Genomic DNA, 14615 nt, shown 5'->3' on the forward strand with positions numbered 1-14615 from the left:
TTATAAAAAGAGATTTATTTTGTAAAATGTTATAAAAAGCAGATATTATTTTATTTTTTGTTACAATAATAAAAAATAATTATTAGTTAGTTATTTTTAATTTTATGACATCTTCCTTAATCTTTGTTTTATAAAAATAATTTATTATTATATTATTTTAAAATTTTATGATATTCTCATGTATCCTGCCACTTTAAAACACTCTTTCTCAGTTACCGTATTAAATTATTTTCAAAAGTTATTTAGAATTATGTTTTTTTATTTTGATTATTTTTAAAAGTTTAAACAAATATTATAAAAACTCATAAAATAATTTTTTTAAAAAGTAAGTATTTTTTTCATAAAATAAATGAAACAAATGGGCTCAATGTTCAAACACGTAAAAGCTACTCCCTCCCTTAAAAAATATAAAGCATTTTTAATTGAATCTTACTCTCAATAAAATAGTTAACTACTTTCAAACTAATTTTATCTGTTCATATTTATTCTTATTAAATATCTTATAATAAATATAAAGTTATTATCAATATGAACATTTAAAAAAAGCAATGATTATATCTCAAAAAATTAAAAATGCCTTATATTTTTTAATATTCAACTTCTCAAAAATATTTTATATTTTTTATACTTTGCAACCTCAATATCTCTAATCTTTGATCTCATATGTTGTTAATTATGATGTAGATTTTCTTATTTCTTGTTTTATTTTTGTTTCTTTTATTACTATAAGTTTTAAAGTTCTTATTGGATTGGATAACTTTCAAAAGCGCATTCAAACCACATCAAGTATATATTTGTCAAATTCAACAAATAGTTAAATCTTCATACATCTTTTGTTAAATGTAGACTAAAAATTAAACACACACTTAATTTCTTTCATTTAAGCATGGCTCTAAACGTATATTATTGTAAATCATTTTTCCTTTTTTTAATATATTTGATATTTTTTATTACAAAAAATAAAAAGATTGGGAGTTGGCTGTTACTAAACCATCCCAAAAGAGGTTTACAACATGGTATTCATTCTTCGATGGTTATACGGGTATCCAAAATACGAACTAGATGAATGTTTGTCATCCCAACCATTCTTCTTAGTTTCGATCCCAATAAGGAAAGGGGGTTTTTTTAAACAAAGTTTTTGTGTTGTTAATTCCTAAATGTAGTGCTTCTTCCCCCATGCCGCCCATTTATTAACAGGGATTGAATGTCCATTGTTAATTTATAAGTGTAGCTAAGATCTAGGACCTATTTATTTAAAATTAAAAATTATTTATAGATAGTTTAAATATTTATAAAAAGATATTTATTTTATAGAGATTAATGATAAAATGATTATTAGTTTTTTAAATTTTATGATATATTCATATATTCCACATATTTAAAATACTCGCTCTCATCTATTACATTAAATTATTTTTAAAAGCTATTTAAAATAATTTCTTAAAATAATTAGAGATCTACTTTTATTAAAATTTTGATTATTTTCAAAAGTTTAGACAAATACTATAAAAACTTATAAAATAATTTAAAAAAATAAGTATTTTTTTTTAAAATAAGCTAAAACAAATGTGCCATTGATGATAAAAGACACTGCCAATTATTCTCTTCTAAATCCAAGATTTAATGAATGTCCATGGGAAGAATTAAGAAAATGTGGTTAATTAAGTTATTAATATTGTTTAAAAATAAGAATAAATTTCTAATTTTAACTCTTTTTAATTGAAAATTTTTTAATTTGTATTACAATTTCTATCATAATTAAATAATATAATTAATACTTTATAAAAAATCTTATATCAAGAACTAAAAAATCTTTTTTAGATGTCCTACAGTAGAGATAAGAAGGAATACAATGCAACTAGATTTTAGCCTCCTCTTTATCCTACGTACTCAGACCTCAAAGACGCCAATGAGCTGGTATGATTTTTTTTTTTTTTAGGCTGTGATTCTATTTTCTATTTTTTCTATTCTTAGAACAATGCTGCAAAATAATTTTTAAAACAAGTTTTGGAAAAAAAATAAAAAATATTTAAATAATTATTTAATATATATATATATATATAAGGTGGTGAAAAAAAGGGTGAAAATTTATTTATTTTATTAATATGATTATTAATGATGAAAATTGTCTAATTTTTTTCTAGTTTTTGCAAAATAAATGGTAAAAAAATATTAAAAAATGTTCTGGTTTCTTGGTTTTTTTTTTTACCACCTTTGAACTCTTTTGTAACAATAATATACATATAAACACACTTTTAAATAATTTTTATATACAAAAAAGGGATCTAAAATGTTCATGCTTTTTATGGTTTCCAGTTTCCACTTTCAATTCAATTTCATATGAAAATAATAATTCTAAAAGAATGCATTTTTATTTTTTCAATGGTGATGTTTATTCCATTTTTCTCGGCTGTTGTATAAAATTATTTTTTGTCATGCAATTTGTATAGCTAACTCTAATTAATAGAATAAGGTTCATTGTTGGGAAAATAACAATAAAATCTCCATGACTTTAATGAATGATAATATGATATCTTAAAATACTGTAATTCTATTGAAATCTGTATGAATTTTTATATCAATAAATTTTAGAGAAAATTACATATAAGTCCTATAGAGTAACTTATTTATAACTAAGTCTCACGAAATTCAGAAATTACAACTAGATACCTTAGGATCTGAATGTAATTTAAAATTGGAATAAAAAAATAATAATGTCCCTATTAAACACATATATAGTATATTAGTCAAATAATTTATAACTATTTATTAAAAGTTTATAATTATAACTTCAACTTTTTACAACTATAACTTTATATATCCAATAATTAAACTATTTAAATTTAATTATTGGATATATAAAGTTATAGTTGTAAAAAGTTGAAGTTTATAGTTGTAAATTATGATAAAATAGTTGTAAATAATTAATATTAAACTCTGATAATAATACATGATTATTTAATTATTGAATATGTAAAATCATAGTTGTAAAAAAATTGAAATTATAGTTATAAATTAGTGATGAAGTAATTATAAATTAATTATTTGATTAATGTAATATATGTTTAATAAAGGTATTGTTATTTTTACAGCCTAATTTCAATTTACATTCAAGTTTTAAGGGACTTAGTTATGATTTTTAAATTTTACAAGACTTATTGATAAATAAGCTTGCTCCATGAGTCTTCACGGAATTTTTCCTAAATTTTAAAATGAAAAAATAATTTTACTCTTATTGAAATCATAATTGTTTTAAGGAATAATTGTAACATCCCAATTTAAAGTTTAATAGTTAATTTGAATTAATAAAAATTTTAAAAAATATTTAGAGGTAAGTAAATTAGTAGAAAATGATTATTAATCTAACCTAGGATATAATTCTAAATTAAATTTTTTAAAAAAATTATTAATTAATTAATTAAAAAATATTATTAAATTATTATTGTTATTATTAAAAAAAAGAGAAAAGAAAAAAAGGTATGAGAAAAAGAAGAGAAGCACTTTCGGTGTCCCGCGTGCTGCAATCATTACGTATATATAATAATAATACAAAAAAAGGAGAGAGAGAGGAAAGAAAAAATAATAAAAAAATATAGGACCCACTGAATTTTTATAAAACTCATCTGTTTCCTTCGTTTCTTCATTCTTCCCTGTGCGCGAGCTGAGACAGAGAAAACGTCTAGTTTTGCCAGTGCGGGAGATCTGAGTTTTTAAGGTAAGAGTTTTTAATAAGATATTTAGGGTGTGATTCAAGTTTTTCAAGACTAAGTAAGTGTTTTAAAAATTTTTCTTAGTCATCCTTCCTCTTTGGTTTCTGAGTTTGTAGTGGTAGAAAATTTAGGATTTGAAAGAGGGATGAATTTATGTTAAATAAATATGATTTTTGAGGTTGTTAGTAGTATAATAAATGTTCTAGAATATAAATTTGTTGATGATCTTTGAATTTGTGGCTTATGAATCAAATTCTAAACTAGTTCTGAGAATATATGTTGATTTATTGAGGTTTAGATAATTATTTGGGATGAGAAATGAATTATTATGGCTATAGGATTATGATTCTAAGCTAGAGACTCAATTTTTAATTTTTAGGTATTTTAGGTGCGAATTTATAAAATAAAAAAAAATTTTAATAATAGAAATTAGTTTAGAAGCTGATTTTTATATTATTAATGTTTATTGATGGCTAAAAGAGGAGTTAAAAATTTTACTTAATAGTATTAACTCTAGATTTGTATTAAGATTGAGATTAGGAATTATGTTATATTTTTAATTCTATTATTAGAATTATTTTATTAGTTTCAAAAAATTGAAACTAATATTTATAAATAATATGTTATTTGTAGATTGTATTATTGGTGAAGATTGTGGTGGGAGAGAAATTGTAAGGAATAATTTATTGAAAAGGCCACGAGGTAACCATGCTTTTAATTTATGATTAGTGTTACTTCATGTTAATTGGGTGATTATTGAGAAAATTATGAATTTTGTAATATTGTATAATTGTGCAATATTATTATGAATTTGTTTGATTATTGTGGGAGGTGTTGGGAGACTTGCTATTGTTGTTGTATTTATGTGCCACGTGGTACGCCCCTATTGGAGCTCAATAGGTGGCTTGTAAGGGCTCGGGCTAATCTACCTTTGGTCGGGTAATTTAGCATCGAGTGAGGGCTACAGCTCAAGGTTAATGGAGGGATATAAGGATGGTTGTTTGTGTGTATTATAATATTTCTTATATTTTGTTGGAATTATATTATTTTTGGTTCCCACTTAGTAAGCACACACTTAACTGTTTGTACACACTATCATAAATTGGTATTGGTTATTGGGACTTTTGAGTCTCATTATGTGGTTAACAATTTTTAGGAGAAGAGACATGAGTGACACGTGGAGGAGTCCCAGAGGCTTAGTGGCATAGATTCATTGTTTTTTTTGAGTATTTGATTTATGATTTATAATGTGTTATATTGCCAATATTAGGGCTTTTTGTTTATTGACAATTATATGAATATATAAATGTAATTATGCCTTTCAAACTATTTTATTTTTGGTATACTTTGGATGACTATAATTTTAATATTTGGTTTATTTTGGATTGATTAAAATGGCATGATTATGAGGCCAAATAACTGGTTTGTGTTGAAAATTGACTAAATTGTTTATTTTTCTTGTTGGGAGTGTAAGAATGGACAAATGTGATTTAGTTTACTTGTTGGGAGTATAAGGATGAACAAATGTGATTTAGCTTAATGGCATGTGGGAGATAAAAATTTATCTGAAATGTTATATTGTGTGAGTTGAAGCCAATTATAAAATATTTTATATTAAAATTATTGATATAAAAATGTGTTGGGTGGCTGTAACCCAACTATGGTTGAGTTAAATTATTTAAAAAAAATTTGGTGTGTTACATAATGACTTTTATTTTGTGAATCATAAAAGTTGAACAAAAAATTATAACTTGTCAAATGTAATTTCTATTGTTAAAAAAACAAGTTTCAATAATAACTGTTGCTGAAGGAATAAATTTTTATTTTGTAAATTACAAGAATTGAATAAGAAGTTATAACTTGTTAAATGTAATTTCTATTATTAAAAATAAGTTTTTAAAATAACAAATTCTAATCACAATTTTTATTTATAAAGTAACAACTTTTATTCAAAGAATCGTAAAAATTAAATAAGAAATCATAACTTGTCAGTAAAAATAAAATAATTTTTTCAAATTAAAATTTATTGACTCGAAAGTATATAAAGACTTCAATAGAATTATGATATTTTAAAAGATTATATTATCATTTATATAACTTGAAAGAATTTTATTGTTATTTTTCCTTTATTGTTGGAAAAATGATAATAAAATTCCTTTAAATTATCTAAAAGACATATTAATCTTACAAAATGGTATAATTTCTCTAGAGTCCTAAGAGATATTTTTGTCATTAGGGAATTATAAGAGATGACACTTTTGCCCTTTATTCAAATTAAAATCATTCATAACTTTCTATTTAGAATTTTGTTTCTATATTAATAATTTTTATTTCTAAATTTGTAACAATTCAATAGTCATTTGCAACTCTGCATGTATAAATTTTGATATGCATCGGGTGTTGAAAATTAATAACTTTCATTCACAATCTTTATTCTTATATTAACAACTTTTGTCCTTGGATTTTCAACAATGCAACAAGAAATTATAATTTATCAGTACCCTTTATAAATTAACTAAATCAGCAAAAATGAATTATTACTCTAGTTCAAAAATTAATAATTTTCATTAATTTAAATGACAAAAAACCTTAAAAGTGACAACTATCTAAAATTTTGTTGTCAGTCACAGTATCTACAACTTACATCAAAATATCCTAGAACCCTTTTGATAAAAATATATGAAGAGCTTAATCTTTTAGTGTCATCCCAATATGTCAACCATTTCTTATGCCAACCTAAAACAATAAAATAGCCATTTATCAACATGTCTATTTTTTAAATATCATAATCATATATATGTTATATTTTATCTAATAATAACTGTTTTTCTTATATTTACAACTTTATATTAGTCATTCATAACTTTAGTTTATGTATTTACAGCACAATTGAAAATGATATATTATTTATCATTTATTATTTATCCATGAATAAGCATTCATACCCACGCATGGCAAAGAAAATGAAGACCTCAAATCATAAAAAGGAAATAAAAACCTTTATTATTTATGCACATTAACCCACGTCAACTTTAACTATCACATATGAGAGGATAAATTTTTAAGGACAAGAAAAAACTCACCCACATACAGCATAGCTAATAGAGAAACTCAAAAAGAAATAAAACAAATGAGAAGGGGAAGGAGAAGGAGAAAGAGATAGACTAAAAGAAGAGCAAGAAGAAGAGAAGAGGAGGATAACAAAAAGAAGAAACAAAGGCAAGGGCACACAAGAATGACTCTAAATTGAGACTTGATATTTTTATTTTATTTGAGAGTAATTTAATTATTTTTTTAATTTTTAATGATAGAAAAGTCTCATAGAATTCAAGGAAAATTATGTTATCTCGTAGGATCAATCTGGTATTTATATAATTTAAATGAATTTTTCTGTTTTTTTATTGTTCTTGATATATAATTTTTTTTTCCTTTTTTAAAGTTCTTTGATTATTTCTGCCCTGGCCAAGAACGGACGACTTGACGAGGGATCTGAACGGAGGACGGAGAGTTGCCGCCGCGACCAGCGAGCGTCTGACATCACTGAACAGCTTCGCTTTCGGAAACTTTATCTCTTTCGTTCTGTCAGAAGAACATGTTAGTATCCATATTACAATTTTCCTTTTCGTTTATATTTTCGAAAGTACTCTCTTCGAGAATCCTTTCTTTACTTCCTTGGATTTCTTGTGGCTCCTGAAATTTCTGGGTAAGTGAAACGGGATACATTACTTTAATTTCTTTTTCCTTTCTGTGCCGTCATTTCATTGTCTCTAGTCTCCAGTATGTCATCTAAATTATTCTGATTTTATTTCATGCTTGTTTAAATTTGTTCTGTCTTACAAACTGTCGATATTAGCCTGATGAACGAGTGATATAATTTTAATTTTGATATTATCTTCACCCTCCCCAATCTGAGTTGAAAGTTTCTGAGTTGTACAGTGACTAAATTTTCTTAACCGTAGGGGGATCCAAAACTTCCTTAGAAGGGTGTTATTTCATATACAATTTCCTGCTAAGAAACTAAGAAAGCTTGGCACTGCACTTGAAGCCATTAATGTGCTATATTTGTGACCCTAATGAATCACTAGTAGTGGTAAATCATTTAGAAGGCTATAAGCTCACAGTAAACTTCCGGTTCAAGTATACCTTTTCGCAAGTCTTGTTCAAATGTTTACAGTAGGTCTAAAGACTTGTTTTCTGTTGTAAAGGGCTAAAGGCTCTCATCTATAAAGATGTTTTAAGAAAAATTGTATTTAAGAGTTTCACAAATTCCGTACATGATTGAACAATTTTAATGGGTATTCTTCTGATTCTTATCCTTACTGTTATTTTTAACCTCTGGTAGACTCTCTTCAGATTATATTATGGGTGAACAAAACAGTATCCACTACCCCCTGATTCTAGCCTTTTGCAAATCTAACAGAACTCATTCTTTTCTTCAGGCTTTGGAAGAGCAGAACAATTTACCATCCTCCCTACATGTCAGTTCTTGTCTTTCTCTTACTATTATTTTTTCTTGTTGTTTCTCCATCCCACTTTTTCTTCAATCTTTTTCATCTATTCTGTTTGGTGTAGTAACATGCATGATGTGATGTTGTCACCCTATCAAATATAAGCATGGTATATAGAATATTCTTACGTATATCCTTTCCAGCAATTATGCATATTTGTGTTAATTGCTTGTTTGAAGCACCACCTAGTGGGATAAAGGCTTGTTGTTGTTGTTGTTGTTGTTGTTTGCTTGTTTGAAGCATGTAATGTGCAGTAAAAAAAAAAAAAACAAAATCATATGGTATTAAGTTTAAAAAAGTAGTAAATGCATTGAGGCGAAAAATTATATTTGTTTGCTATTGACAATATAAACACTTCTTTTCAAGAAAAATTCTGTTACTTATGCTTCATGTACATAGTGTGGGACATGTTCCTGTGCCACTTGCTATGGTTTGATCTTTGATTTCAGGCAGCATCAATCTTAGAAATAAATCAGTCTCATTTCATTTACTTTAGTTTATTAATATTATTATTTTTTTAATGCAATGCTTGTTTGTTGTCTCCTAGCTAAAAAACTACCGATACCTTCTAATGATCATCAGATGTCAAGATGCCAGTATCATTAATTCTTTTTTATTTGAGTCTTTCCTCATTAATCTTGTTCAGTGGTTACCATAAGTGAATCAGTTAAATAAATTTGATTTCTCAGTAACATGTTCCTTTTTTATGCTGTTATCTGCATCTCAGCTTGTCATTGTTCCTTTGTTCTGGGAGAACGACATGAATTTTGCGGCATCACTATTAAGAAGATTGAATGTTAAGGAACTTGTTACAAAAGCTCCTGTATGCAAAATTGCTAGTGGTATATCTTAATGATTGCATTCTTTCTATTGTATCATATTCTTTAAGGTAGCTTTTGGATTGATAGATTTGGATTTGAATTTTAGATTTGAAATCTTGCATTTCAAATCTCAATTTAAAATCTTGCATTTCAAATCTCAATTTAAAATGTATGGATTTAAAATCTTGTGCTTGGGTAGTTCAAAAAATTTCAAATGAAGAAGACGAATGAGTTAAGATTCAAAATGAATTTCAAAACTCAATTTAAAAACCATGGATTTAAAATCTTGTGTTTGGGTAGTTCAAAAAATTTCAAATGAAGAAGATGAATGAGTTAAGATTCAAAACGAAAATGGAAAATTGGGAATAATGATTTTATCTCTATTTTCTAATTAACGAGAGACAAGAACAAGGGATGAGAAAATATACAGGAAGTCATAGAGGTATTAATAGCAAAAATACAAAAAGAACAAGATGTTTGAAGTAATTAAAAGTTTAAATAATTAAGGTATAGAGGGTATTTGAAATTACAAAGAAATTGTACTAAGCAATTGATTTGGATTTGAATCAAATTTAAATTCATGAATTTTTGTTTATCCAAATGAGAGATTTGGAGCAAATCCAAATCCTTATTAATCCAAATGCATCATGAAAGTATGCAAGTTTGACTTTGACAGTGTTTTCATTAATTTGGTTTAGATGTTTCTGGAGAAGGATTGAGCCGAGTGTTTAGACGTTGGGCTACCAAAAAAACGGCAGGATCGACAAAGAATGGACAGGACTCCAAGCCCAAGAATCTCGGAGCAAAGAAATTTGGTGGGGAGGTCTGTGAGATGGTCGCTTCAAAGCAAAGTGTTTCAACATAATGACAAAAAGTCAGATAATGAGAATAGAGTTTTGGAATATGATTCATTCACTCATGGCATTATTCTTTGCTTATTCTGCAGAGAGTGATACCTGGAAACATCATTGTTCGGCAGCGTGGAACACGATTTCATCCAGGAAACTATGTTGGGATAGGGAAAGATCATACCCTCTTTGCTTTGAAAGAAGGGTGGGTGACGTTTGAACGAAACAAACTGACTGGTCGCAAGTTGGTGCATGTTGAGCCGAAGGAAGGTCATGTTCTTCATCCTGTGTATGCTAATGCTGCATAATCTGAACTAAAAGTAAGTGCCTAGCTTGATCTCTGTTTTTCATGGAACACCTTGTTGAATAGCCTGATTGTGAATCTGAAGAAGCATTCTTTATTACTGGAAAAAAGTTTGGAAGAGAGATTCCATTCTAGATGTGGCAATATGATTTTGTACCTCAACCTGATGAACATTTGCTATAATTCTTGATGTTCATTCGCTATTGTTAAGTTGTTCAGTGATGCCCCCACTGATAGAGGATAATCATTTCATTTCTGTACTGTCTTTAGAAATGTTTCGTCATTTTAGTGGCCTTTAGATTATTGTGGTTCATCCAGCCTATATGATTTTCAGACCAGCTTGAACGATAATCCAATTGGAATCTGATATCTGATAGTAAATTTATAACTGAAAAAGTGTTTTCTTGAAATAAAATAGAAAATGTACTATGACTTTTTTTCTCCCCAGATACATCTCTCATTTCTTTTTTAAAAAAACACTCCCCTCCCCCACCCCTTTTTTGGTATCATAATCAAACGTTGCCTGAGTGTTATCCTTGCGAGAACTTGATGCATATAGCTCCAGGCTTGTGTATGATATTGGTAACCATGCGAAGTCATGGAACCAATGATTCTGATTTCGGCATGAATAGAAAGTATCTATTCTGAGTCGGTCATATCTCCAAAATTTCACTGTTTTGATTAAAATAATGGCAAACTGTGATTTTTCCAACCTTGTGTTTTATTGATTTTTAAAAAAATTAAAACAAATTTGGAGGGGAAAAAAAAGGCCACTAAAACAAACATTAGATAAAATAAACTTGTAGTTATAGCTTTGGGACTTGTGGTATTTTAGTCCTAATCAGTGTTGCAGTTAAAAGGAAAAAGGAAAAAGATAATTAAGAACCCTATACGACTGTTAATTACAATAATGGATCATGATCCTTATTTAAAATTAAAACATATATGTATTTATAAAATTGCGCTCGGGTAAACGTATAAAATAGTTAATTGAGTCTCACTTTAAAAATAAAAAAAAGACACTATTAAAATTATTATTATAAGTTGTATTATTGTTAATCTTGTTTGAAAAAACTAAAATCTACACTTAGGAATGATATTAATAATAATTTTAACTCATAATAATAATTCTAATAGTCCTAACTCATAACATTTGGGATTTTAGTTTTTCTAACTAAGGTTACCAATAGTTTTAACACATGATAGTAATTTCAACAATTTTTTCTTAATTTTTCAAGGAATTTACCTATATATTAACAAGCATAAAAATTCACAAGTGATTAGTTCATACTCAGAAGTAACTATCGTATATTCACAAGTGTCTTTAGGAAGTTTTATAAGTGAAATTTAATTTCATACTTAAAAACAACTTATTCCCAAGCATGGATCCTAATTTTTCTAACTAAAATTAATAATAATCCTAACTTGTAATGGTAATTTTAGTAGTGTTTTTTTACTTAAGAGCAATTTTGTAAACTTATATATCTTTTTAATTCTAAGTAATGATCATAGTTTATTATTAAAATTTCAACAATTTAGGATTCCTAATTGTAATTAATAGCCTTATGAGTTCCTTAATTGTCATTTTCCTAAAGGAAAAACTTATATGCTTTGTTTATGTTCAATTAAATTAATACATGTGAATGTTTTATAGATTTGTTATTGAGAAAATTAATCATTCAGTTTTTTTAGTTTTCATTTAGTTGTAACTCAATTTTTAAATTTTGATTTGTTATAACTCAGTTTTTTGAGTTTTGATTTGGTTGTAAATCAATCTCTGAACTTTGCCTCTTGCAAGTTAGTTTTTGAAGTTTCAACATCTAAAATATTGATCCTTATATTTTAAAAAAAATAAAATTATAAAGATTAAAAATATTTTAAACATTTAATATCTTAGTAATAAATTTTAAAATATTTTTAATCTTTATAATTTTATTTTTTAAAATATAAGAATTAATATGTAAGTAGTTGAAATTTCAACGACTAAATTGTAAAAGGTAAAATTCGTGAACTAAATTACATAGGTTAAAATTATAATGATCAAATGATTAATTTTTCTTTTGTTATTCTATAATAAAATATTGTTATTAATATTATTAATACCTTAAAAGCCACTTGTCATAATTTGATCGGATATAAGTATATTATGTTTATAAAATTAAATATATAAATTTTATTTTAAGGTAGAGGTAATAATTTGGGTCAAGCCTTGAAAAATCTTAAAACCAGCGAGCAAACCATTATAAAGTTATCAACGGAGCCTGTTTGGGTTAATACCATATGCAAGATAAGACGTTAATAGAAAATTTCAATCAACAAAAGAAATAAAAACTAAAATCAAAAAATAAACTGAAAAATCAAGTTAAAAAATAATTGATTAAGTTGAATAAGCAGACTTGAGCAGGTTATGGGTTCTAAGAAGGTCAAACGTGAAGAAGATAAGCGCGAAGGATGAAGCCGAACGTGTTGTCAAATTCAAAGTCTGAAGTCACCAAACGTGTTATTTAATGTTGCCGTGAGTGACGACGCGACGGAGAAGAGGAAGAAGAGCTCTTGTTGATCTGGGTTGTGGATTGTGGGTCCAGCGTTCTGGTTTTTGAGCGAGACATAGGGAGAAGATGATGTATGCGACGGAGATGGTCGATCTGTTCGCAAACTAAAACGAAAAGGGGATTAGGGATTTTAAATACTATATATAGTTCTAAGGAGAACCGTCCTATAAATTAGAACCATCATGTATATGTTTGTATTTGAAAAAATTAATTCTTTCAAAATCTTTAAAAAATTATATAGGACGGTTTGAGAAGGCACCATTCCTATATTATTAACATATAGGATGGTTCCCTTTATAACTATTCGTGTTAAAATATATTTTGCACTCTTTCTCCGTCTCCTCATATATATATATATATATATATATATGACGGTTGTAGAGTAAATTATCCCATGTGATGCGTCTATGCAGTTTTGTAGTAGTGATTTAACATATAACTTATTTATTTATTTATAAAATAATGATGATAATAGTAATTTATTTTATTTTACTATAATTTCTTTTCTTCGAACACAACATGCATTGGTGTTCACACCAATTAATATTTCAATGACAACATTATTATTATTATTATTATTATTATTATTATGCAACCTTAACTAATAAAATATCACTTAAGTTGAATTATAAAAATATTTATCCAGCATATAGCATAATCAAAAGATAATCACATAACATACTAGCACAATAACATTAATAAAATATCATTAGACTGCAATTACATAAATATCTACCCTACTAATAAAATATTTCTAATATGTAAAAAAATTAACCACTATTATATTGAAATCAAAATATTAAATCATATGATAAAATGAGCTTACCTCATTAAATTTGATGTCAAAATAAGAATCTGATCAGAAGTAACTCGTCGAATTCAGACTTAACGTCGGACATAATCTCATGCTCGTGCAGCGTGAAGTTTGGCTTTTTTGTCAATATACTATAAATAGTAAAAAGGATTATCAAAATGTTGTACTCTGAAAAGTTTTTACTTAAATACTATATCAAAAATCATTCAGATCAAAAACAAGTTTTGTGATTGTGAAGAACTCATTCAAGCAAAGAACAACTTTGCAGTCAGAATTTTTTTTTTCTTCAATGAAAAGTGAAATCATTCATTAACTGAATAATTTCATCCTTTTTCTATTAACGTGATATTTTATTTATTATCAATTGCGAGAATTTCTACTTTCCTTCTCACTTTGCTTCTCCTGTGTGATTCATTCAAGCATGAGATAAATGGGCACTTACTATTGTTAAACGCTCACTCTGCACTCAATGAGTTTAATAGAATATCTGAGTATATGTAATAGTATTGGAGACAGACCTGATGATAGATCCAACATATTAGTAACGATACTAGGTATGCGATAAGTTTTTTGACCTTCTTTCACTAGTATCATCTTTTTTCTTCATAAAAAAGTGTTATAATCTAATGTCTTATTATTTATTTTAGGCTAACTTAGCAGAGGAATTATACAGGACAAAGATTAATTCTCATTCAGAATGTTCTCATTACATTGATTATCAAGATAAGGTTGATCAAAACCAATGCAATATCTTATTTACAATGAGAAGACAACGATTTAAAAGGAATCCTCAGCTTGCTCCATCAAGAGTTGAGTTACCTCGTTTGCAAATTTGTGGAGATAGATCGAGCAAGTGACGTGGTAGTTATTTGTCTACCTAACCACTAATTGAAAATAAAAATGTAGGGAATAAGAGCTTCAAAATTTTAGTCAATCTCATTATATGCCAGCCTCATCATTATTATTATCCCTTTTACTACTTTTAATCCTATTCAATTTCGAGTCTCATTACATCTCACCCTCATCATTATCATCATCTCTTGTCAACTCACCCACTC

The 14615-nt window shown here is 26.8% G+C and overlaps 1 protein-coding gene across 1 annotated transcript; it reads left to right on the forward strand.

The window, feature by feature from the left end:
• Window positions 1-7164: 7164 nt before the first annotated feature.
• LOC129314279 (uncharacterized) lies at window positions 7165-10558 on the forward strand. The gene is made up of 5 exons (XM_054957670.1): window positions 7165-7304; window positions 8150-8188; window positions 8946-9060; window positions 9738-9862; window positions 9986-10558. Exons 3-5 carry the CDS (start codon window positions 8979-8981, stop codon window positions 10193-10195), a joined length of 417 nt encoding a protein of 138 aa, XP_054813645.1. The 5' UTR covers window positions 7165-7304; window positions 8150-8188; window positions 8946-8978; the 3' UTR covers window positions 10196-10558.
• The last annotated feature ends 4057 nt before the right edge of the window (window positions 10559-14615 follow it).

The sequence above is a fragment of the Prosopis cineraria genome, unplaced genomic scaffold, assembly GCF_029017545.1.
Source record: "Prosopis cineraria cultivar Desert tree isolate PC_DT_omini unplaced genomic scaffold, ASM2901754v1 PC6, whole genome shotgun sequence".
In the NCBI taxonomy this organism is placed as follows: Eukaryota; Viridiplantae; Streptophyta; class Magnoliopsida; order Fabales; family Fabaceae; genus Prosopis; species Prosopis cineraria.

Bases quoted from the DNA above. Each gene is read 5' to 3' on its own strand.
- LOC129314279 (XM_054957670.1), top strand. From the start codon at position 8,979: ATGAATTTTGCGGCATCACTATTAAGAAGATTGAATGTTAAGGAACTT. The intron at 9,061-9,737 runs GTATATCTTAAT...AATTTGGTTTAG, and splicing joins TGTATGCAAAATTGCTAGTG to ATGTTTCTGGAGAAGGATTG. The intron at 9,863-9,985 runs GTCTGTGAGATG...CTTATTCTGCAG, and splicing joins CAAAGAAATTTGGTGGGGAG to AGAGTGATACCTGGAAACAT.